Below are 26,965 nucleotides of genomic sequence, written 5' to 3'. Positions count from 1 at the left end.
TGACAAACAAACAAGGGAGATTTACAGCACCAAAAGTAGTTTTCAGCTATTGTAGTGCCACAGGGGGTTTAGGCAGCCAGCAATGTCTAAGATTGCTGCAAGCAAAAGATCAGGAGAGGTTAGCGGGACTCAACACTCCAGCCACTTCAGCATGAAATGATCAAGCGCCGTCTGAGAGAAGAGAAGTTATTATTTTTTTCGGGCCCGACTCGGACTATTCTGCTGTCAGAAAATGATTGCTCACATGAAAGTAGAGCAAAAAGTACAAATCTTTGTTTTTCTGACTATATGTGAGTTTCCCTGTGTGTTGGAAATCATTCCATGGACATTAGAACTTACTTGCACTATGGCAATGTGGCACTAAACGAATATGTTTATCTCACTGTTTTGTTTTGTTTTTCTGTGAAGTGTTGAAAGGAAATTCTGCTTTATTACAGCTTAGATTTAATTTTTGTAGTTCTTGCAATCATCCCTGTTGGTATAGTGTTGTATGTACGTTTAGATAGATAGATCCTTTATTGATTTATTGATCCAGTAGTCCATTACAGCAGTGTAGGTTAGTCAAAAGTAAGCAAACAAACAACCAAACAAGGCCTAACTGTTAGTGGGAAAAATAGACTAAACATACTAAATAAACTAACATATGCCACATAAAGTACAATAGAGTGCAGAGAATGCAGGTCAACCAGATTGACTGGGTGTAAAAAACAAACTAAAAAGCCACAGTGTAAACATATGTAAAGGGATTGCTACTGAGAAATTAGTTATAAAGTGCAGGTTAATTGTGCAAAAAAAAACATATAAGATAAGGTGCATAGTGGAATTAATGTCCAATAAATAAATGTGATTTACACCTGATGTGATTCAGGCACAGACTGTCGCTGGGATCGTGACCCCTGAACACTCAGAGATGTGCTGTAGAGTCTAATGGCCAGGGGAACAAACGAGTTCCTGAGTCTGTGGAGCAGGTCAGAGACAGCAGCCTGGTGCTGAACACACTCCTCTGACTGATCAGAGTCCTGTGCAGAGGGTGGGAGGCATTGTCCAGTATGGACAGAATCTTATCCAGGGTCCGTTTTTCTGCTACTGACACTACAGAGTCCAGCTCTGTGCCCACCACAGATCCTGCCCTCCGCACCAGTCTGTCCAGCATAGAAGAGGACACTGGCCACCACAGTCTGGTAGAACATCAGCAGTCATCCACCAACTCCTTGGTTTTGGATGTGTTGAGATGCAGCTGTTAGCCCTCCACCATTCAGCAAAGTTCCCCACCAGTCTCCTGTACTCATATGGGATGGGATGCATTGAGGACAGACTGTCCGTCCTCAATGCATCCCATTATCACAGTATCGTCTGAGTACTTCTACATGTGGCAGAGCTCCGTCTGGTACTGGAAATCAGGATAATAAACATTTCTGTTCTGGACTTTAACACAGGAGACACACAGGAGTTGATTCCCTGTTTCCAACTGAGAGTCAACATTGTTTTCTGGGTTTTTTTTTTTTTTTTTTTTTTAACCCCTAATCTTAATCCACATTTTCATACAGCTTTCTCCATTTCAAACCCAAACTACGATGCTTCCCTAGCCATAACAAGGTTCTTGTTTAACCCAAGCCATGATGTTCCCCTGAACCAGTGCTTCTGAAACATTTTCTTGCATGTCTCCTTAAAAAGTCAAATCCAATATAGTTGTGCAGTTAGCCTGACAAGTTAAAAAAAAAAAAAAAATAGAAGAAGAATAGAAACAAATTCTGAGTAGCACTGGTGGAACCACACATGGTTTTATCAGCGTTAACCAGCAGTTTAAAGTAATGCTGGCAATTTCTCATTGTCCAGCAAGCAGCAGTGGGTTTTCAGTCTGGTAATTTGATAATGAGATTGCGAGGCAAATAGCTTCCAGATGTAAACTCTCTCTTACACATGTAGTGTGAAATAGCTGAACTGCCTGAGCCAAGTAGCTACTGGTTAGCCACAGGTGCTTTGACACCTGCTGCAGGGAGAGGTCATGGACGAGAAAGCAGAGATCATGCTGGAAAAATCAGATAGAGAAAAAGGAGTGTGCAGCGTTGCGTCTCAAACTACTTGCTCTTTTAAAACAAACTCAAGTTAGCAACTAAGCTGGGATAAAAATAAGAAGTGATTGAAGCAGGGTAGGCACATGGAGCAAACTGGAGCCAACTAGATAGGATTTTATTTCAGGGATGAGGATATTTTAACAACTCCCTAAACAGTTTGTGTTGGCACTCTGTCGTTGTGAAAATCATTATCCAGCTCTTAAATACAGAGTTGGCACAACACGGCATACTCTATCAGTGTGAAAACTGCAATCACATTAAACATAATAACCTAAATAAATCTTCACATGCAACATGAAATGACCGAATGTTTGCTGATAGTTGCGTCCACATTCACCCACAGACATACAGTACACACATGTACAATATCTACACACAAGCATGCAGCCCCTGGGCCTGACAGGGGACAACAGCCAATCAGTGGGGGTAATTAAGCATAATAAGCGGTCTTCAGACGAAATCGAAATCTTGGCTGGCGTGATTCAGCGTTTTGAACTGCAGCAAGGATACAACAGTGAAACAAAGAGAAAGGAGAAGGAAGAAATATCAGTTTGTGTCAGAGATGCTGTAAACTAAACACATATAAATACGTTCTAGCTCTATTACCTTTCTAATAGATGCATTAGATGTGATGGGAGAGAGCCAGTCCCTTCTGAACGGAGACCTTTCAGGTATGTCAAGCCACTGTGGAAAAATCTATTTGTTCTGTCCAGTCCATTATTATTGATGCCTGTTTTGCATGAATGCACATCTTTGGTCCCCACTTCATCTTCCCTCTCTAGTTTGTTAAAAGCAATCATTGCTAATTGTTTTATTCACAGACAGATTTATTTGTTTTATCCCATGATATCTCTGAAAATGAAACTGAAAACAAGAAAGTGTCTGTACACACTTTTTGTGGCACATGTTTGCATAATTGACCATCCCTACATGGTGAAAAAAAAGGTTTATTATTCATATTGTTATTCAGCATGTTTGTCTATTGGTGAACATTGTTGTCACATGTCTGCTTTGAGGGCTGTTTGGCTTTGAAACTGAGAGTGGTCAGGCTGCCTGAATGGATGTCTGATTCTTATTTCGAGGTCAATGATACAGGAGATGGGAACGAGAATGTCATTGTCAACAGAACAAAAGAAAGAACTGCAGGCCATTTTGTCTCACTGAATGTCATTTTTAAATGTAGCATTACCGAGTATTAAGCAGCCTCGATGAAAGCACAAAATTTCTCCTCCATTGTTTGTTTCCTGTCTGGTGCTGTTTGAAATGTCTCTTGGCTGGGTTGCCATTTCCCAAATACAGCCTACAGTAAAGTCATCCCAGCTCTTCCCCTCTTTCTTTGATTCTGAATAATTTGATCAAAAAATACACCGAGGACATTTTGTGAGACCAAACACAGCTTCATGGGGAACAAGAATAATCGGATTCTGAACACAAACACAAACGCTGGTTGAAAGAGTCTCAAGAATGAGACAAAAGAAAACGTAAAAGGTAATCTTCAACTTATTGTGGATGTATTAGATGTTGGCATGGAACACAAGAAGAGCAAACTTCTTGTAGAAAGCCGTTCTTTACTTTATGATTTGGATAATCACCTGAGGTCTTAAACCATCACCTTAACTTAACTTTCCCATCAAGGCTGTCAGCAGCATAAACATTTTAGAAAACCTCCAAAAGAGACATCTCTTTACGTTCAAGCCCTCCAGTGGCAGCATCGTTCATAGTCAGCACAGACGTGGCAGTAGCCGTTACTCGACATTTGTCGTGCAGATTGAAGATGTCTGATGTTTTATGTTTCTATTAGATAGCAACAGTAGAGAGGCAAAGTAGAAAAAGATGCAACAATCCTCCTTGGCAGGATTTTAAGCAGGGATGGCAGTGTCTTCAGTAGCTTCAGATGAATTATAAATCAGAAAGTTCTGATAAACTCTGATTGTTGTTCCAACCAAGGAAACAATCATCAAGGTGCAAAACACCAGACCTATTTGAATCGCCAAGCAGGCATCAGGAGCCAAGCAACAGAAGCCTTTCTGAATGGTCACATGAGCTTGGAAGTGTTGCAAATCATATATGACCTTCAAAGTTACCTGATCTCACCCCAGCTGATCACCTAAGGGGGATTTGTCTCTATTGCCTTCTCAATAATTGTAAATCTCTACAGAGTCCCTGAAGATCAGCTAAAGCCTGCAGTGTGTTTTTCTTGTCACTGAAGGGCTCAGTGGCCTTTTCAGACTAATCTTTTGCATCCAGACACTCCAGTATACAGAGAGGTAGAACATAAGAACAATCCTCGCAGCACTTACGTCTCAGATTGCTGTGTTACTTTTCTTATTTAAAAATCTTTGTTTCCATGCTTGGTGTCATTGTACTTTGTGAATGTGAACATGCCTCCTCTGTATTTGTCTTTCATCCTGTTACATCACTGTGCTTTTGTGTCTCCTGGTTTCTGATTTTCAGCATTTTATGCACGTTAATGTTACAAAGAATTTGCAGTGCTAGCTGCTGCAGCTGTCAACGCTGTTCACATACACACCGCACGTTACTCATTCTCCATTCGTATATTTGGCTTTTAAAAAACTTAAGCTGAGAACATTATGTCCACCAGAATGTATTTAGAAATGTTTATTTGGTTGCATCAGCTGTGTTCATTCATATCATTTCAGAATGTGTTATGAATGTGATTGTGTGTGTGAGAATGAGAGGAGCTTTGCTTGGCTTTCTGGGCTCAATAACTTCTCACTGACGTGAAACATCCAGCCAGAGCTCGCTCGATTATGATGTGATTAGTTAATTGGGTGAAGATGTGGAAAGTGAATTATATGCCTATCTCATGCTACGCCACTAATGGATGGAAAATACCTCCATCTCCGACCTCATCCTCCCCACACCCTTTAACCAAAAAACTTCTCATAATTTCCAAGTTGTGCATTCTAAAGTGAATAGATTTAGCATCTCAGATTTATATCATCTTTCCATTTGGCTTTCTCAAGCTGTCTCTCATCGTGGCCACAATTGCCCAGTTGTAATTTACTGTGAGGTTATTATCGTTTCTGTAACAAAAACAGCCAACCAGCTTCTGTATTCATGTATTTTATCTTCCAAACCCTGTGAATGCCCCTCGTTTGAAAAATGTGCCTGTTATTAAAAGCCAGTTTTGCACCATAAAATGTCTTTAAGAGTAATCTTTCACCGGAACATTTTCTGTCACCCTGAAGTATCGGAATACCTCTTTGTGTGCTTCTTGCTTTCCGTTTTAGATTTCTGATTTCTATGTTACACCATGGTGGCTTGAGGTTCAAATTACCTTGAACAGAAAAGTCAACAGTTTTTCCAGAAAACAGTGAGCGCGATTATCTGGCACCTCAATTATTGTTTCCACAAAAACCGAGCTCTCTCAGTTGCACGCATCAGTCTGAAGTGTACCCGTGTAAAAGCGGCATAACAAATCCCTTTAACAGAGACACTGAGAGCCTGCCAAAGAATGTGCTGTTCACCACTCTGCGACTGAACAGGAAGTGTACTGCTTTTCCACAGGACTCCGCGGAAAATGGTTTTCCCATGAGTGGTGGCATGCAATCAGGTGCATGTGTTTTCTTGGCTGTTAATATCTACTGTCAGGCGAAGCAAAGAGATCAATAGGGCGGCATTAGGGAGGATTCAGAGTGCCATCAATCAGTTCTCGTCCTTCTCATCGTTTCAATGTTGCAAGAGCGAGGAAGGTGCTGAAACCATGTTGAACGTCATTGCAGCTGAGTTAGCAGAGGCAATAGGTGAAGTCCTCTTTTAACAGTGGCTGCCCTCCACTTTTGTGTGGTAATGGGGCTGAATGTTACTGATGGCAGGAAGGTATGCATCACCTACTGAGAACACACCATCATCACTTCACTGAAGCCTCCCCCTTCTTTGTTTTGTTTGCCTATTCATCTTTGTCAGATGTTGTTTGTTGTAATCGCTTTTATTAGACTGCATTCATCTTCATGGGCTGAGAGCAAAGGGATGAACCAGGGGCTGGGCCTCATCCCATCATATTGTGACTTAATAATGTAAATCTCTGATATTATAGCTCGCTGCTGAATATGCTTTAGAAAGCCATTGTATAAATTTCTTTCTTCTTCTGCAGTGAATCACAATGAAAGGGCCTACGCATACAGTTTACAAGGGCCCACACAATGCACAATGAAATGATGAGACAAGTCCATCGCAGCATATAGGAAACACTCCCAAGTCTCTCATTGTGAGGTTTGTCCAGTAATTGTGTTTTATCATGTTTGCATGCAGCTAAATACAAAGAGAGAAACCAATGTTCACAGTGATGTGAGTGGAAATTGTGCTGGTGTGTGTTTTCCAACCTCCTGCTAAATGACCAGCACATGTCAGTGTGATACAAGTGTTTGGAGGAACAAGTGGCATAAATTGTCATTTTAGTTTAGAAAAGGTAGCTGATCCCGCTGTTATTGACAAAAAGATGAATGTTGAGTGAAAGTTGGAGCTCTGCACTTTGTTATTGCCCATGTGTTTTCAGTCCTAATAACATAAAATATTGCTGGTATCTGAAGATTCATATTTTTAATCTGTCGGTAACACATACTTAACCTGAATGAACATGAAGCAGACCTCTGGTTTTGCTTGCTGTTTCAGTTACACAGACTACATGCTGATTGGTGACTGCAGACAGGCCAGACAGCCTGGCTGGTGGTATTGTTCACATACAGTTACCCAGTGTGGTCGAAAGAAATGCTGTTGTGTGTACATGAGTTACAAATGGTTACCAGGCTTTAATTAATTTGTGTGCATGATGTAAGTGCAGTAGGCTACAGGGCGCACACAATTATAAAAATAAAATACTATAAATGGATGTAAAATTGACCGTTTCAGAATTAATCCTTCCCCTTACTCAGCAAGGCTAGTCAGTTGTGCTGTCTCTGTATATACATTTATCCTTTGCACATAACTTAATGAAAACATGGGAACAAATTGTATCTCCTGAGCATGCAGTAACATTTAGACCACTTGGTATAGTTAAACCGCATACATATTTTTTTCTCTCTATGGCCACCCTGGGACTTCATACACATTAACTTGATCAGGGATCATACATGCTGCACAGCTGCTTCTGTGAGACTATTTTTAGAAAACCGGATGTGATGCTAGCACCATGATCTCTGATGGGACTATGACTGGGTGAGCTGTGGTGATACATGGAGTGATGGTTTCGTTCACACTCAAATGGAGGAAAAAGCTCTAAATCCAAATTATTTAAATGGTTTTTATGATCCATATGGTAAACGTGACAAGAAATGGAAATATTTTCAGACGCACTGTTCCTTTAAAAAGTAAAAAGAAAACAGATTGGGGTTTTTTCACGCACGTGTTGTGGCAGTTTGTGTGATAAAATTTATTGATGATCATATCAAAGGAATCCCAGTGGTTTTTAGTGGGTGCTGTTAAAGATGCCGACACTAAATCATCTTGCTTGTTATATCTCAAATCTGCTGAGAATCATTAAGGCCTTATCACATAGCTCCCTTGTAGTCCTCTGTATATTTTTTATAGTCGTATCAGTATTGGAGTTACGGAGTCTCTATAAAGTCTTTAGTGTTCCCTAGCAGGTCATTTGTCATGTCGTCCACAGGTTATTTATCACAGCATTATCACATTTCCAATGATTGTGCTCCCAGTCTACCACTAAACTGAATGGAATTTAAATGGTACTACTTCCCCAGTACAGGTTTTAACAGCTGAATACTGCATGTCGCATTCACGGACAGTATGTCTGTGTAGATTCTCAGTCATCCAGGCCATCTTGCATAGAAGAGCTTATGTTGCGTGAACTTAATTTCAGTTTAAAAATGAAGACGTTTCACCTCTCATCCAGAAGGCTTCTTCTGTTCTGATTAACTGGCTGGGAGTCCCAGGTATTAAACTTAAGGAGGTTGATGGGTCATTGTCACACACAGCTGCGTTAGAGTCTGATGTGTCCAGGTGTGAATGACTCCCCCCCCCCCCAGCCTTAGTGTGGCTCGTCAAAACGGTCAAACCCTGTCGGAACGGTTTCTGACCCATGTGTTCTGATTGCCCATTGAGGTGGTGATGTCATCTTGTTTAACACCCACCCAAACCTTGTAAAGCTGGTCCTACATGCTAGCAAGCTAACAGAGCAGACATCTGTGTAGATTCTCAGTCATCCAGGCCATCTTGCATAGAAGAGCTTGCATCGAAGAGCTTATGCCTTTTGGGTGAGAGATGAAACGTCTTTGCTTTTAAACTGTCCGGTTTTCCCAACATAAGCTTTTCTCCACATTCACGGGCAGGTTATGAGACATTGTTTCAGACAAATTTGTTTCTTGACAGAAATGCTTTGACCTCTGACAGAGGGACAGATTATTCCCCACACTTCACTTTTAATGTATTGTCACAAAACCAGAGGTAGGCTTCGGCACAGTTTTAAAAAAAGCCCATTGTTCAAAGCCGAAATGGAGAAAAAATATTTTTTTAAACAGATCTGTAATTCTTCTCACTCTTTCCTTCCTTCCTCCATCCTCCCTCTCCCCCTTGCCTGTTAATCATCCAGTGTAACCACAGAGATTCCACGTTAATTCTCACTTTTCTGATAGCCATCTTCTCTGCCACCCTCCCCGCCCACTACACAGTTGTTGTTGCTTTCTTTCCCCTGCTTTTGTGCATTTGTGGCCTTGCTCAAGGCTTCGTGCTCCCCTGGGAATCTCTGGTGTGTTTAGCCTTGTGATGGATTTTGATATATTCACAGTAAGTTTTCCGGGCCTCCAAGCTGTTTTATTCGCTCCTTACTGATATGGTAATAATGTTCACACACACACAAAACCTCCATTTAAGTGCATGGTGCATTAGTTTTAATGTAGATATATACACTTTATTTGCACTATTATCTTTGAAAATGCCAACTTAAGTATATGCAGAAGTGCAGATGTCAGATTTGGATTTGAAATGAGACACCTAATGTTTGCCTGCACAGCAGCAGGTGAGTTTTATGTTTTCAGGAGTACAGATCTGTGAAGAACTATGCCATTTATCTGAGCAGTGAAATCCTGAACAAACAAAAGAGCAGTATTCTACTGAAGCAAACACCTTGGACAGAAATCCACTAAGTCAGTCAGAGAGTAAGAGAGTGAAGCAGTCGTCTCCAAACCCAAAATGAAAAAGAACATTTTCATTAAGATGGGAAGAGATTAGTAGCTGCAGCGATGCACTTTTCCTTTAGGACTGTTTGCTTGTTTGTTTTCTTTTCTGCAAAACCCTGGATTGCGGTCAATAGCTTTTTTTATGACGCAATAACAGTTTTGATGCTGTATAAAACATAAAAAAAAGCAGAATGCAGTTATTAACATCAACTGATTCAACCTATTATTTAACCTATTGAACTGAAAATAGTACATGGACAAGACATTTGATATTCAAACTGACAAACTTTATTATTTTTTTAATATAAATATACATATTCTGATACATGCAACACATTTCAAACAAGTTGGGACAGGGCAAACAAAAGACTGAAAGTTTTGTACTGCTCACAAAGCCCTGTTTGGAACCTTCTGCAGGTTAACAGTTTCAGCTGAGTGTATCATCATTCAGAAGCAATGATATATCACGGTTCACCGCTTGGTGAAAAACTGCATGGGTGAACAGTCCAACAGAATAAAATTGAAAGGAATCTGAGGATCTCACCATCTACAATCCAGTATATTATTAAAAGATTCAAAGAAATTTGCAAGTCCGAAAAGCAATTTTGAATGCCCGTGTCCTTTGATGCTCAGGCAGCACTGCATTGAAAATTGACTTTGCATAAAGGATATCACTACATGGGCTCAAGGACACTTCAGAGAACTATATCGGTAATCACAGTTCATCTCTGCATCCACAAATTCAAGTTACAAATTCTACCAATACAAGTGAAAACCATATATCCAGGATATCCTGTTTCTTGCTCAAATATGCTTCAGCGTGGACAGGAAGAGCCAGGGATCACAACAAATATCCACTGTGAGTTCTGTTAGAGGTTGCGAAATGCACAAGGCCGTAACCATGACACTGGGATAATATCACCTTCAAAGTCAATGTGTTAAAGCTGTTTGCAAACAGTTGCTTATTTTCACATGCTGCAGAAAAGAAGAAGAAAACAAAGGTACAAATGTCAAGGCAGGACCAGCCCAATTAAAGAGTGTTTTATATTCACTGATATAATTCTTTAGAAGTGCTGTAGCTATTGTTTTTTTTTTTTTTTTTGTACCTTGTGGCACATATTGATTATATTCGAATACCATCATCGAGCATCACTTACCACTGAAGAAAATAAGAAAAACAGAAGAGCCGAATATGAAAGAATAAAGGTTGTTGATAGCAAAGCTGTCTTCACCACATTCGTATATCTGTATGTGATTAATACTCGAGCTCTGGCATAGCAGCACAGCCCATTTTAATGTTCTCCGCCATTAGCTTCATCTTTCCTTATCACCCAAATTTAGACTGCATGGAGATGGATGCTAGACGTCAGCCCATCGACCGGCCTACTACTGCACTGCTGATTAATGGGATATTTTGAGGTCACAGGGGTTTGCCTGAGCAGATATTGCAGTGAATAATTTTGCTGCACGGCTCTCTGCTGGTTTCCTCCATACTCAAGTGAAAGAAATGTGTGTGGTTTACCCAAGTAACATTTCAAAGAGTGGATTTCAGTTTAGTTTAAAGCTCTGAAGTTTGAGGCACACAGACAGTTTGTCTTGACAGTGGCTTTCATTTTAGCACTGACCAGTTCTACTGAGACTCTGATCTAAACTCTGCTGACTTTTGATGTTCTTGTTTTCGGCTGCAGCTGTCTTGAATGAATAGAAACCTCTAACTGTATTTTTTTTCCCCATCTGCTGATTCATCTTCCACATATACAGTAGGTTTATTTATCTTTGAATTTTAACTTTTGAGTAGGTGGCTGTGTACACCACAGGGTAGTGTTGGTGAGGTGGTTCCAGTGGCCAGAATGCCATCTGGACAGGCAATGCCTTTATGCAAGACATGAAGGTATTAGTTTTACAAACTCTGCAGGGCTACTCTAGGCTGCCACTTCACTCCTCTTCCCAGTCCGTCTCTCATTACTGTGTGACAATGAGAGCTCTGTGTGCCTCTGCCACTCCCCAGGCTAAGTGAGCCTATGTCTGGGTGCCTCATTATCCCCTCACCTGGAGCCATTAATACTTGTTTGCCTAGAGGGAGAAAGGAGGTAGAAGTGGGGCGGAGCTCAAAGGTCCAAGTATTGACCCATCACCGACCTGAGAAGGTAGACAAATAGTGTTGATTGATGGAGAGAGTCACTGAAAAGTGGGATGCAACCAAACTAAGCACATCACGGCCGAGCAGATGAGATCGTACGAGAAAAGTCGCTAAGGACATTTTCAGTTGTGGAATAGGATCAATAGGCTTGCAAATGACACAGATCAGCCCCTGACAATGATTGCTTTGGACAATATCCTCTCCCATAACAGGGGTAATGTGAGCCGTGTGAGAAAAATAGTCAAATTAAAGTAGTGAGGACGAATGGCCATGCCAGTCCTCTTCTAAAGAGCTATTTTTCATTCGGCAGCAAAGTTTCTTGATTCATTTGAAGCTGGGTAATGGAAGAGAATTTCTGTATAAGCACATATTGATACACCGTGAGGCAATGTGATAACACTACTGACACACTCCCTTGCACTCAACAAACATTCTAGTTCTCTACATAAACACTTTATAGGCATAGATAGATGAATAAAGACTGTTGAATGCTCCTGTTCCAACATCAAGACACCCAGCAGCTCTCTTTTAGTCCCGTCCATGAAACATGGCTGCACATAAAATAGTTAGCCGAGTTAGCAGATGGGAATCCATGTGATGGGAGGAGATGTGTGACTCTGAAATCTGTTCTCGTTAAACCCCAGATGTGGAAGCGTGTCTGTGCAAAAACAGGTCGATGTAAACAACCACACTTCAGTCACTTGATCGTTTTTAAAGCAGATGTTCGCATGACACTGCCCACGTATAGTGATTGAACAATTAACCAGTTGCTGTTCTGACTGATTGTGTATTTAAAAATTGAACAAAAATGCCTTACATTCACAGCTTCTCCAATAGGCTTTGTTACTGCTTACCCTGGTTTTAAACTTTGAGTTTTGGACTGGTGGACTCTGTATTTAAAACCTCCCAACATTTCTTCGCATTTTTTGAGGCCAAAATAACTACTAAAAAGGAGTACATAAGTTCTCTGCTGTGCGTAGTTTTAAGTACGATACACTTTCACGCATTATGTTACTATAAATAAATATTGTCTATAAATAAACATAAAGAAGTTGCTTGATGTCAGGAGAAAGTTAACTTGTGGATTTATTAGATGCATACATTAAAAGTAGCTATACTTCACAATGAATGCCATTTAATAACACACTGAAATTATGTATTGATATCAGCTACATAGTTAGCCAATTGTGGTGTAGGAACATGTTGTGTCTGTTGTTTCGTGAGAGTCTGAGAACATTTGATGTCAGTCATAATGTTGGGTTTGACGGCTCTTCGCTTTAGCTGTTTAAGTTGACTCCCTCACTGTCATGAACCAGGAACTCAGAGGTTTTCACACAAGATTCTGATAACATTGTCCACCAGCTACCAGTGTTGAATGCTTGAAAACTAATTGTTTGACTGCCAAGCTACTTGCTAGCTACCAGTCTGAAATGAATGTAAGGTGATTAAACACAGCCCGCTGTCTTTTTCTTTAAACATCAGTGTAAGAGCAGTAACTGTCTTTGAGGCAGCGTTGTTCAGCCCTGTTCGCAGTCACACCAACATAAAGTGCATACTGGTACTCGTACTGAGCAGCTTCTTTGATGAAGTTCAGATGGGTCACAACATAGCACTGTAAACACCCCAGCCCAAAATCACATTCTCCCAAAGTAAAGGAACATGCTCGTTTGGCAGAAAACAACAGAAATCACATCATCATCATTTCAATGAAAATGAAATGTGACTCATATCACAAGAGGAATATTTGTCAAGATAATCGTAATATCATTTTTACTTAATGTAAATGTAGGAACAGCGACGTCACCAGTCAGAAAGCATAACCAGTGAAGGCGGACTGACTCTTTTATGAAGTTGTTCAGGTCCTCCTTTACTTTCCAAGTTCTCCTACAGCTCTGCTGACAGACTTTTAATTTTCACAGCCTCTTCACATGCCCTGATATGAAAAACAGGACACATTGAACTGGAGTGAGGCTGCTTTACGGGTTTACACACTTGTGGTTTTATCCAGATGGATTGCTCTTTCTTTTCGACCAAGCATGTTAAAGGCCCTTAACTTTTCATTATACACCCATAGCAGTTTTTGCTGAATTTTCATTTTGGTCTCTTGGTTGTGTTCAAATGAAGGAGGAGTGTGAAATAGCAATGCACCGTGGGTGGTCTCTGTGGCTTTATCTCCTCGTAGCGCCTTCATATTTTTGCTTTTGTAGCAGAACATCAGTTCGCAGCACGGAGGATTATGTGTGTGCCCTTTCACTGGCTCCTATTTTTTGGGGAGTTGAGCTGTGATGTCTCTGCCCAGCTGTGTAGCTTTGAAGCACTGCAGGATGGCATACCCTGTCCATCTGCTTTTTGTACTAATTATCTTTTTGGGGCTCAGTAGGAAATGGGGTAAGAGGATGGAGCAATTGGTTATACAACACCAGTGAGGAAAAGAGTCACATGTTTAAGAAGGGGCTTAAAATAATAAAATCATTGCAAATTAAACAGTGCAAAGTCTTTCACTGCAGCTTGAACTGGATGTCTACTGGATTGTCATTTATTTCTACAGACTGAGAGAGATCGTGAGCTGAAAGAGAACAAATTGCAGAGAACACACTGTGTCCCTATAAACCCCACAGTCTGCGTGTATCTGCCCATGACATCAAACATTGTTGTATATTTAAAGTCTTTAACTGCTGTTTGAAAGCAGGCTTTGCTGTCATGCCATTTTGTCTCAACATACACTTTAAGATAGTTATCATCTTGTCAGGGAGAGAACAAGTGAAAGTGTCACACATCTTTGATCACAGACTTAAATTATAGTGTGAACTGAATCATAAAACAATTAAAAATCCTGAAAAATGCTCACTATGGACGCAAATTAAAGATTGTATTTTCAGTCTCTTGCGGCACAGTGCTACGGTGGTTAGCACTGTCACCTCATAGCAAGAGGGTTCCAGGTTCGAATCCCGGTCTGGGCCCTTCTGTGTGGAGTTTGCTTGTTCTCCCTGTGCCTGCGTGGGTTTTTTCCGGGCTTCCTACTCTGCTTCTACTCTACATTCCCCCTCGATGTGATTGTGAGAGTGTGTGTGGTTGTCTGTCTTTGTGTGTCAACCCTGCGATTGACTGGCGACCAGTCCAGGGTGTACCCCGCCTCTCGCCCAGAGTCAGCTGACCTTGACAACCAAACATTAAGAATGTTGCTTTTATGTACTGTAGACGTCAAATGTAACTAAATGAAGAGGTTCTACAGCTAAAGCCAGCAGAGAGTGCTGAGTAACAGGTGCTTTTGAGTCAACCTGTGCCATGAATTACACATATGATGTTTGTTAAGAATACAATGTGACATTGCAAGTTAAAAAAAAAATTGCAGTTTTCATAAACCGCTCAGTGTGTCAAAACACACAGAGATCCATAGGTTCACAAAGCCAAGCAAAATAAATAAATAAATAAATAAAATGCAATAATGTGGAAAGGAAGTTGTCTACAAATAGCATGGAAACCTTGTACAATACAGGGTGCCACAGAAAATGTCTAATATTAAACTTATAATAAATGTGTTTGTTATTCTTAATGTATCCACAAGAGCTAAGGAAAATCCTTCTACTATGCTTTCTGTTGTGTGGATGCATTGAGCACCAATAGATCAGACTCAGCACACATTATTTAAACAGCATTGTGTGTTGCCTTATTGAAACTGTGTGATTCCTCTAAACACTGTGCACACCAAAAGCCTCACACACCGACAGAGAAACAGACCCACAAGACTCTTCCTGAACGCCTCTCTGATAGTCAGCCGTCATGAAAATCCTCCCTTGCGGCATCTTTGAGCCAACTTTGCAAGTTCATTTGCACTCGTCTAATCTCCCCGCACGTTCTGCTCATTCTGCTCTCTCTTTATAATGCCTCGTGCAGACTGAGAATGCATAGCGTCAGACACCGCTTGACAAAATACAGAGTGCGTCCCCGGCTCAGCCTTTCAAAGAGCCTAGGTGCAATATGGAAATTGTTCTGTCGTCTTCGGTCTCATAGAGCTTACAGTCACACTCATTTCCCTGGCTCGCTGTCAGCACTGTGGCTTATAATAGAAGAGGCTGATAGGTTGCACAGAACATGTGCACACACATGCTGTCTTGCAGATTTAGAGTGTTAGTGCATATGTTCTGAAAGAGTGTAAAGACAGGGAATGTAATTAGGGTTCTTGAAAAAGTGATAACAATCTAACGGTGTATTACACATCCTTTAAACCTACTCCTCCTCCAACATGTAAGCCTCTGAAATGTGCTGAGTACACTGTGAAGGTCTGTCACTGTTGGAATAGACCAACACTTTGTCAGGGTGAATGTAAAGAATGCTTTGAGACATACAATGCTTGGCTGACTGTGTGAAGGAGGAATGTAACTGCATGGCCTCCCGAGGAAGGTCAGAGGTCATGAGTTATGTCTCTGGGTCACAGTGGCCCATAAAAAGAGGCAGACAGACTACTGTGGGTAATTATGTGAGTCCATTGGTGATGAAGTTGTTATGGCTGATGTGTTGCTCTTTGAGGCTAGTGATAACTTCAGATGGTTATGTCGTTTAATTGCAAAGAGAAAACACATTATCTTCTGTATTTCTTTTATACTGGACAAAAACCCACAAAATCAGGCTTTTGTCCTCGGTGGGATAGGACACATTCATTCCCAAGTCAGATATTTTGGCAGCGTACGCAAGTATTCATCAGCTCCAGCTCTGAACAACAGTGATGGAAACATGACACGTGACTTTAAGCCCCTTATGTGGCCGTTTGCCACGGTTCACCTTGAAGTTTTGAACATTGCCGGGTAAATAGTTTTCCATTTGTCTCCCTTCAAGCAGAGCTTAAACATCTTTCACTTGGTGTTGAGTGTGAAAAGGACTGAAGTAAAATATAAAAAGGGAGCCACTGTAATATTGTCACTGGCCTCCGTGCTGCTTTCTGCAAAGAGTATGTTTTCTATTCTTCTTCTTCCTTTCTTTCCTTTCTAGCAGGTTAAAATACCTGCATATCGGTGCTAATTTTCGTGTAAAAAGCTCTAGGTAGGTCAGCATTAGCATGTAGTATTTTGTTGTTTTTTTTTAGATAATTTGAAAACACTTAGGTTTCTCAGAGTTGAAATCTGAAGCTAAAACCTGAAAATCACATACAAATCCAAAAGGCTGCTTTTACGACCTCCAAAAGTCTGTTATTAGGCTTTATGTATCAATTTGTGTTTTGCCTCCTTATAAACTTACTGAGATTAATGCAGAGCTGACTTTAACGTGACACACACTTCCCCTGTTTCCCAGCTCAGCTTTATTTAAGAGGTTGAGTCCATTTTTATTATGGCTGCAACCCCATCTGTCGTATTTGAGATCTTCAAAGCATGTGAGCACACTGACCCTTTCACCAGGCAATGAACTCTGACCTGTATCCAATGGCATGGTCTAAGACTAACTCTAAAGTTTAATGCATTGCTTAGAATTGTTTTGTAATCTCACTTGTGTCTTTTTGCAGTCCTAGTGTTTAAACTGGAAAAGTGGAAAAATTAGGTGTAATTTAGCTTTGATGACTTAATATGGTGATGAGGGTTGGAACAGCTGTCACCAGCCTGGAAAAACGACAAGTGTGGTTATGGGTGAAACAGTTCCAGGTCATCCTTGAAAATCCTTGGAAAACACTGTGTTTGTAACTGGTTGCAGTTTTCAAAAGCAAAAGAGTAACTGTTGGTATCTGTTGGTACACTTAATATGTTATTTCCTGTTTGTTCAACATGCATTCATTTGTGGCGTACAAACTTACAAGGTTAGTTTTCTTTGGTTTGGAACTAAGACACAGCTCAATTCAAGTGGCAGGGTGGTAGGAAAAGGTTGTTATTAGCTAAACAGACACCGACAGCTGAATATCTGCTCATATAAGCAGAATCCAAATACCATGATGGTGCTGAAAGTCAACAACCCATGGGTGCAATAAAAAAGGCAGGAGCAAAATTTTGTTTCAGGACCATGGACAGCATCAGAGGACAAATCTACATGTTGAGTGAAGGGGAGCTTCTGGTATGATCACCTGTCGTGAAAGGCCCAATCAGGTGTGATCGTTACAGCATCATTAGGCTATTAGTGCACTGTGAATTTATTCACAGATGACTGGGAGTCATCAGAGTGATGGTTCTTTACACGTAACACTCAGTCTGTGGCCTGTGGGATTTTCTTGGTGCACAATATGTATCTTGGGTCATTTTTGAAAGAAAAAGAAGATCCTCCACGCATAAGCCACACTATGCTGAAAATGGCACAGACTTGGGAAATTAGTAAAAATTTAAGACTCAAATGTAAACCCAGAGTTCTTGACATGAATAAACTGTAGATTATTAATAGGTGTGTGTGTAATCAGTAAATTACAGTATGTATTCAAATATTGAATATAATTAACAAATAGCAGTTTATATTTTCAAACATATGTACAGACTTGTGAGACACCCAGACTGAAAGACACTCATTTTGTTAAAGAAGTAATATGTAACATTTTTGCATAAAAATGCATAAACAATGTTCAGATTCAGAGAAATCTCTATTTTTATTTAAGCTAACTGTGTGTTTTAGTTGGTCTCCTGCCTAAAGCTTCCAGGAGGGAGTCAAAGTGAACATATCTAATGTGAATAAGACTTTAAAACATCACTTCTTCTGTGAACATTGGCAAGTGTGGTCGTCTAAGTGTTGCGACGACAATAATTCCACTATCCCATGCTACTTTACTGTCACATTAAACTATTAAACTATGCCTTTCATTTTCATTGTTTTAGCTGAGAGACATTTATATGCGAGAATTAAATACTGTGCGTTTAACAGTAGATCCTTTAACAAAGCCAAATTCTGCACCGTTATTCCACCTCATCACTCTGAGTAAAGTGTGTGAACACGGAAAGGGAGGTCATAGTTGTTCCCCATGTAAGCCAAGCAGTAGAGGTAGTAAAAAAGTCAAATTGACTTCTGTGTTAAAAGTGTGAGTGTGTGTGTTATGTTAACCCTCACACCTCTTTTGCTTCTGTAACACTTGTTATCTAAAAATCACACACTGTGTTGACATGGACACCAGATGCATATCTGGACACAACCCATTCATTTTGGCTCTGGACAAGAAACAAGGAAAGGACCGGTGCTCTCCCAGAGGCTGATGAGCAACATGGGATTCTGTGTCTTGTCCAAGGTCACTTTAACACCTAGACAGGTGAGGTGAGGCTCGAACCGCCAACCCTGTGATCAGCAGATGACCCATCCTGTCTCCTAGGCAGCCCCTGATTTGTTTTTATCCACCAGTTGCAGTGTGTGAACATTGTTATTGTTGAGTTGTTAGTGTGTTAAATGATTTCAGTTATGCTAATCAGAGCAGCACTTGTACAGCGGTGCTGGGTGACTGGAGGAGGGGTGGAGGGTGCGTTTGAAAGAGGTGAGTGGGTGGAAGGACAGATGTGAGGATGCGTTTGTGTGTGTGTGTGCGCAGGTCAGCTTAATTTTCGGCCATCGCTGTTAGGAAGGTAAAGAGTGATCACCCTGCTGGGAGTGCAGAGTGAGACACTCCAGATTAATTCAGCTGCCTATGAGCCCTGGGTATCATGGCACACAGGGACCAAGGCCAGCTGAGAACACGAGTTTGAGGAATTAATTAGTGGACTTTGTTGAGAGCTTAATGATGCTGTCAGGGTGCTTTTCAGTAGTTCTCTACTCCCATTTAAAGGAAATATATTCAAAATGGAAACGCGACTTAGGCTATGGATGAAGAGAGTTGATTGTCACTCTGTAATTTTCGGTCTGACAACCTTGTAAGTGTGAGAAGCGTAGGTGTGCCGGTGACAAGGAGCTTGCTTTTCAGCTGACAGCATCACAATGCTTGTCACTAGATGTTTTCCTCCAATCAAAATCACATTATTCAAAGCTCTGGAAATGTCAACAGAGCAAACCTCAAACTTTTGATACTTTATGCTTTTATTTTACTTGGAATCTCCAGTAGCTCTCTGAGCCATGTGACACAGCAATAGGAGAGCGTAATGGTCAAGTCATAATGACATAACCATCCTCGTGCCTGTGGAAAATGTTGACCTTCATTCTGACTCTATGGATGTCAATGAGGGCCCTACTGGGGTCAGAGTAGCACTGTCCTGTAGGGTTTGGGACACTGACCCACTCTGCACACCCACCATTTTCACACAGGCACCATTCAAACACTGGATCTTATCCTGATGATCCCACATTTTTGAGCTTGAAAGACATCCTTTCAACTCTGTGATAATCCGGGGTCAGTTTGGCACCAAGGGGCTGATATTAAGTCCCCAGTCTGTACTTCAGTACAGCTGTGGAGATGGACAAATAGCATTATGGGTACAGCAGATGTCATATTGCCAATAATGACATTTTCACAAGTGGAAATGAATTGCACAGAGTAAAAGCTTTTTAAGAATTAAAATAACCTCAAGACATCATACAACTTTTTAACAAATCCACTTGTAAAATACCACATTTTCCTGTTAACACCAAGGGTTGGGTGTGTTAAGTATGTTCAATTTATAATCCTTATGAAAACACAGTTTTTGATACTATTTTCACCTGGCATCTATTCTGTTTAACCATAATAATGTATTTACCCTTTTCTTTAATCTGCCACTCTTGCATTGGATTCAAATTGCATACACATGCACATTAACAGACATAAATGTGGAAAACAAGAACTGATGCACATTACACATAATTTGTGCACATGCTTGTCACATAATGATAAAAGATCAGAACAACTGATCCCAGGTCTGTATGATGACTCTATTGAATCTGAGTTGGATGTAAGCACATACAAGACTTCTGACAGACAGAGTCGATCAAAGCACATTTCCTGCCCCCCTTGATCAACAGAATGTTTTCCAATAGAACTGAGTTCCCACGACCATTAAGATGTTTCAGCTTTTTCAACAGTAACCACAGGTGTGGCCAGACAAATGGTACTTAACTACAACACTATCCAGCTATCCAGCCATGTTACTGTCCACAAATCAGTCTCAAGATTTTCACCAACAAATGATAGTCCATTTACACTGTGAGCGTGAAGCAGTGAGATGAATAGTGAATGGGAAGTGAGATGATCTCTTATGTGACACAGAGGAAGTTCAGAGTAGTGGCAGTGGCAGGCAGTGCAGGCTACTTGCAGCTTTATTTTGTAACAGTTACCATCGTGTGGTGAAGATGAAGCTCTGAAGGACTACACTCAGTAATATTCAGATTGTTTTTTATGTTTTGATTTCTAATGTCTAGGTGTCTGTTGCCAGAGCATTAATTTAGAAGTGTGAACAGACAATTTTACTGGAACTACAACTACATCTACTGTTAGTACGGGTCCAATATTAGAAATTAATGACCGAGCTGTGGCCAATCAGAATCAAATCTTCACCCAGACTGATAGTTTCACCTCATTGTATAGCGACCTGGTAGGACTACTGCAGCAGGCAGCTCTTTCTAAGCAAAAACCCACTGTACACTGCCTGCTCGTCCTCAAACCAGTGGCTTGAGAGAGAAGTCTTCCCTTTGAAGTGAACATGTTTCACAAATTTAGAGACCTAAAGGTCAGTGCTTAGCGAAAGGTCTCCAGTTTGAATTATTAATGCATAACTGTGCAAACATTAAGTAGGACATGGCTGAAAAAAGCCATGTCTGCTTTACTTAAGCCTATCCGTGGACAACAGTGAAAAGTACACACAGAGAATGTCAACCGGTCTTTGTCCAGCAGGCTTAAGAGGAGATCTGAGATGATAAAACACAGATGTACTCGCGCCGTTTAGCATCAAGAGCCACCGAAAGGCTAAACCCTGTGCTCGTATTTCAGACAATGTTTTTGGAAGATTTATGCAATGGAAAAAATACATGTTATGGTTATGAAGATGGAAGGCTATAGTTTCCTGGCCGAAGGAGCGACAGTCGGAGTGTGGAAATGGTCGGATGTTGCTGTTGTTTTCCAATAGCCGCAGTTTCACTGCTTGTTTCTTGCAAATCATGTTACACAAACAAGCATGATTAACTTGATATCTGAGGAAATTGAATAATAGTCAGGCTCATAGTTCACTGCAGAGAGGAAATAAGTTCTGTGATTGTGCTGCCAGACTGTTTGTGTTCTGGTTCTCCTACAGTGCCAGAATGGGTTCAAGAGTTTGTCACAGAGGAAAATACAACGAACAATTCCACTTAAGTGCACATTTGTATGGTTAACAGCATAGTTGTGACCAGTGGAAATGATGTTTTGGAATTCAAGATTTGATTTACTGGTCAGCACAGTGGTTTGAGAGATCAGATCATTGATGTCATACTGTCCAGTGTGTGTGTACGCAGTGTTTATGAGTCTGTCCTTTGTTTTTCTGTTGTTCCGTTTAGGTTCATCTTGGTCTTCAGCTGCTTGGTCCTCTCTGTGTTCTCAACCATCCCAGCTCATCAGGACTTCTCCTCCCACTGTCTCCTCATCCTGGTAAGAAACCAGACAACAGTCAGTCAAACATCAACAAATGCAGTTCTTCCAGGTTGTTTCTCACACTGCTGTTCATTGTTTTAAGTTAAGATGATTACAGTCTCTTAAACAATAAAGCAGTTGCTACAGTCTGACTTTATTCTATACAGTAAAATTCAGTATGATACAATATGATGGCGTTGTAGCAGGCAGAATATTTGACTTTCCGTAATTAGCAAACTTATCGTACACCATGAAGTTTTCCTTTGGTCTCAAGTTCATCATGGCTGTAGTTACATCATATATTTTGTAAATTAAAATTACATTTTAGTTATGCAGCCTATCTTGGCCTGTTCCAACCAGGGTCCAACAACTGTACAGCTGCACAAAAGCTCTCATTCAGTCTTTTCAGGTTTTCATTATATTCAGGCTGGTGAAAAGAGTTTTCTAAGCTACACCCTGCCAGACAAGACATTACCACAGTGCCCTCATCTGACAAGCATCCAAGGCTTTGAAATGCATGTATTGAATCAGAAAGTGGAGGAATGTAAATAAAAAAAAAAAGCTGAGCAACAGCTGACTGTTTAGCGGAGTAACTTTGCCTGTAATAAATAACATATGTAACATACAATACACATCTAGAGCAGCGGCTAATGTGTTTAAGTGTCTGCTCTCTGTCTGGGAACTTTACTGATTTGAAGCTGTAATAACACTAAATGTTCAGTTCAAAGTTGCCTTCAGAAAGAAAATCAAGTAGGACAAAGCAAGCTACTGGTGGGCAAAAAGCCTTGTTAAAAGACTCTTAGTATGACTCAGTGTGTGTTTTTCAGTTAGTCTCTGGCTGAAAGGAGAGGTAGCTTTCTTTTATACAGTCAAGCGTTTACTGCACACGATTGCCCCTGCATTATTAGCTACCATTTCACAAACTGCTCTGTGCTAATTGCATTGTTACCTGATGGAAGCTGAATAAATGTGCGCGTGATAACGACTGACAGTTTTTCAACCTGGCATCCGTTTCAATGATAAAACATTGCGTTAATGATGTTTAATAACGTGATAATGTATGACAAGCAGTGACAAATGTATGATGACTCCGCCATCATTAACACACTGCCAAGACAACTGTTCCTCTCTTCTTGGACAGGAGTTTGTGATGATCGTGGTGTTTGGGTTGGAGTACATCATCCGCATCTGGTCTGCAGGATGCTGCTGTCGCTACAGAGGATGGCAAGGACGACTCCGCTTTGCCAGGAAGCCTTTCTGTGTCATAGGTGAGTTGCTGGACCTTTTTCTTGAGTCTCTTTCATCCAAACAGATACAGATAATTATCTCAAAAAAAGGCTTGTTCTTTTCAGCAGGAGTACCATATCCTCTCCTTTCTTGTTTCACCTTTCAGTTGCCTTCTCCTTGTCCTCTAGTGGACCACAGCTGTCCTCTCTGTGATCGTATTTTGATGTTATACTGTTCCTCAGCACGCTATTGACCATGGTTTGCTCGTGTCATTTTCAGTTGTGGTTAGAGCTCATAAGAGCAGAGAGCATTTACGCAATGAGGTTGCATTAACTGCCTTTTATTCTTTCCACTGTTTAGACATGGATTGCTCCTGCTCCCTTCTTGAAAAGTGCAGTGGGGTGCTCAAGGGAGGAGGGAGAGCAAGGCTTAGAGGTCACGCAGGGTGCTGTGAGCTCTCATTGTCACACTTTGCAGTGGGTGCTGCAGTTTGTCAGCACTGAGGGGAGTATGAGCAAAACAAAAGGGCAAAAATAAAGCGAGAGAGAGAGAGACAGGAAGTGGTACAGAGAGTGTGACAAAGTCAGAGAGATGATGGGATAAAGTGAGAAAATGAGGTGAACTCAGATGACCTTGGCTGTAGAGAGACAGATGGAGGTCATACAGGTACAGAAGATAATCAATCCCAACATTTTTTGTGGTCTTGACAAGTAAAGCTAATTAATCATCATTTAATTTTCACAGTGGTTTTGCTTAAAGGGACAGTTCACCAAAATTAAATACACAAATACATTTTTCTCTTACCTATAGTGCTATTTATCCATCTAGATTGCTTTGTTGTGACTAGTTGAGTTTTGGAGATATCAGATGAAAACACGTCTACCAGTTTATATGTGGCTGCAGGGATCCATAATGCCAAACAGTGATATCAAATAGAGACTGCCTCTATGAAAACTCCTTTCTGAGGTTGCGTATGTTTCTGTTCATGTATGTTTAATAGTAGTTTCCTATATGTGCGTAAACACCTATATACACTTACACATACTGCATGAGAGTCCTACAGAGAACAGAATGAACCCGTTTATTATTTGAACCAGTTTCACCTTAAGTAGGGTAAACAGTTGATTTTTCCACTGCAGTCATTTAAAGTCCATTAGGACCAGTTTGTTCAGTATGGACACTCCCTGAGGACTGAGAAGGATACACAGCTGCTCATTACCAACCTGCTCCACAGTTCCCATCATTCACTCAGTGTGGCCCTCACAAAAGGTGCTGTAAACGTGTTTTAATTGTGGGCCTCAGGATGGACTGTGATATGAAAAAATCTTCCCTCATATGTTTGTCTGATTTCCCTGTTGGGTTCCCACTCGTGGATTTGCCTGAAGGTCAGAACACATAAGACTGTATACTTCCAAAATTTTCTGTCATGGTAAAATTTCTTGATTTTCTGTTATTTTATTTCATTACATTAGATGTCATGTTTTCAAATGGTGTGAGGCATCTTGGGAAATCAGTGCAACACCTTCAAAGATAGTCCAATGATTTGGGTGCTTTGGAGATCAGAAGGCTGAATTTTTGTTTGCTGGCTTCTAACAAATAAACACCCATCAGCCACATTATTAAATCCAGTAACAGGCAGCAGCAGCCTCCCCTAAGCTTGACAGTGTAGCCCGTCACATTTTGAAAACCACTCAGGAATAACTACAGAACTACAAATCCCAACCTGATTGAGTATCTCCTTCCTGGAGGCTCCAACTTCAGTGCGCAGGATCCAAAGGATCCAGCGTTCCAGTGCATGGTGACCACAACATACATCGTGTAAATGGGCCCTAATTTTTAACAAAAGTGCACTGTAGCAGTTTTACGAAGGAAATGACTCCTCATGAAGACGTACTTATTCAGCTTCATCAAAGAGTTGTCTATAAAGACTAACAGTCTGAGTTATCCATGTCATGGTTATCCACAGAGATGAATAAGGGCAACTGGACTTGGTGGTAGAACAGAGTTATATCATGTTTTCTGTGACTGGATGAGCTTTCTTTAGTCTAGGAAAAACACTGTGTTGTTTTTATCAGTGTTGTCTCAGCTTGGGCTTGGGGAATACACATTTAATACATTTAATGATCATAAACCTATGTTACATACTGGTGACAGTAATGTTTTAAAGATATGCTGGAGCTGCTAATGGTGCAGTCACACTGGATTTCTCTCCCCATTCATTTTAGTGAGGTACAAGGCAAGATGTATTAGCTCCTGGATGCACCGCAGCATCAAGGGAGGTTTGGCGGCTTGGCTGCTGTGTGCCCAAGGACGCTGACAAATGTTAACAGCAGTACGCTGTTTGATAAGGAGCTGTGGAATTTACAAGCTGTGTATGACTTAATGTTGTTGTTAGCCTTTTTTTCCCCAACAGCATTGTCATCAATTTTACCGAGAAAAATACCCTCAGACTACAACTCACCGTTTTAACCGCTCTAACTTTAATGTGCCACCTCCACAAAATCCCCCCCAAAAAATGCATTTTGAACCTTGGCACACAACACCCTGCCACCCCACAATGTGGATTTAGGGGAGATTTATGAAAGTAAAATTGATTTCATGGAACAGAGGTTTGCGGCTTTTAGTGAGTTCTTTCTTTTATTTTTTCCCAGAGATAAAGTTCAGTGTTGGAGCAGTTGATAACAACACGACCCTGCTGCCAGAAAAGACATGTGTCTGTTAACTGGACTCGATTTTGTTGAAAAACGGTGTAGGTTATAACCTTTATTTTTAGAGGATTTTTTGAATAGAACACTTTTTCACCATATACCAAAGGTCCAGCAGATTCAGCCGAGGTACAGCAGGAGTCATGGCTGGGGGACAGTGGAGCTGTAAGCATAATAACACTGATTAGTGCTGCAAATTAGCAACAAAGGAAGTATTTCTACTTTCACTTGCATGCTTTCCATTGTCTATACTGACACACACACAAGCACAGATAAAGGCTGACATAAAAGCAAACAAAAGCCAAATAAAAGCCATTATCGTTTTAAATGTACCTTCAAAGTTCAGGATGAAAAAAAGAAAAAAACATCAGCTCTCCAAAGTTCCCACCATGACATTTTCCAGACTTGCTTTTGATAAAAAAGTAGTGCTTTGCTGTCAAATCATAGAGAGAAGCAATACTTACTGACTGAAGGCTTGATCACCCATGCACTTTTACTAACATGACCACACACACATGCACAGACACACACGCTATGCTCTTATGTGCACAAAGATTCATCTTTCTGTCATTTACTTTCCCAATGTTTTACTCTCTGAACCTTCAAAAGGATTTAACCCACTGCAGCTCTGCGGGTGCCCCAGAGACTCTCCTTTCTTTGGTGTCATTAATGTATTTTTCATGGTGCTGCTGCTGACTCTTCCCCTTTTCCCTCCCCCCACCACGTTCAACTGCTTTATGCTTTAGAAGAGGAGCCATTAGCCACACCTTGGTCAGCATTTTCTGTCAGAAAACAGGTCCATGGGAGGGATAAGAGTGAAACAGATGGCTAAAAACGTGCACTAAATAATGCTACTCAAGGCAAAATTTTCATATGATGTGTCGCTGAAATGGACGATCCGTTCGAGAGAGGAAGGTTTTCCATAAGGATGCGGAGTCGCCAGCTGGTGGGAGAAGTAACCACCTAGAGGGTTCTGGGGGTACATCGCCCGAGAGAAAAGTTTTGTTGACCTCTGACACATTCTAATGCCGCCATTCCATCATACACACAGGTCTTAATTTTTGCCAACCTGATGATAAACATGTAAGTGAGTAATGGTAAAGGGGAATTAGGTTTTGTGAGCATTTCTGCCCCACACAGTCTGTAAGTATTAAATAGATGTTTTGTTCTTGAGCATAACTCACATCTCACATCACATATGCTGCACT

General features: G+C 40.8%; 1 protein-coding gene across 6 annotated transcripts in view; it reads left to right on the top strand.

The window, feature by feature from the left end:
* kcnq5b (potassium voltage-gated channel, KQT-like subfamily, member 5b) overlaps positions 1 to 26,965 on the top strand; it is a 120,015-nt gene that overhangs the window by 58,555 nt on the left and 34,495 nt on the right. For all 6 annotated transcript variants that reach the window (XM_046401791.1, XM_046401753.1, XM_046401800.1 and 3 more), the window contains exons 2-3: positions 21,753 to 21,843; positions 22,967 to 23,093. In XM_046401791.1, the coding sequence (XP_046257747.1) occupies positions 22,976 to 23,093 (118 nt within the window). In that variant the 5' untranslated portion in view covers positions 21,753 to 21,843; positions 22,967 to 22,975. The remainder of the gene's footprint in view (positions 1 to 21,752; positions 21,844 to 22,966; positions 23,094 to 26,965) is intronic.

Source organism: Scatophagus argus, chromosome 2, assembly GCF_020382885.2.
Source record: "Scatophagus argus isolate fScaArg1 chromosome 2, fScaArg1.pri, whole genome shotgun sequence".
Classification (NCBI taxonomy): domain Eukaryota; kingdom Metazoa; phylum Chordata; class Actinopteri; family Scatophagidae; genus Scatophagus; species Scatophagus argus.
This window is presented reverse-complemented; position numbering and strand designations above follow the sequence as displayed.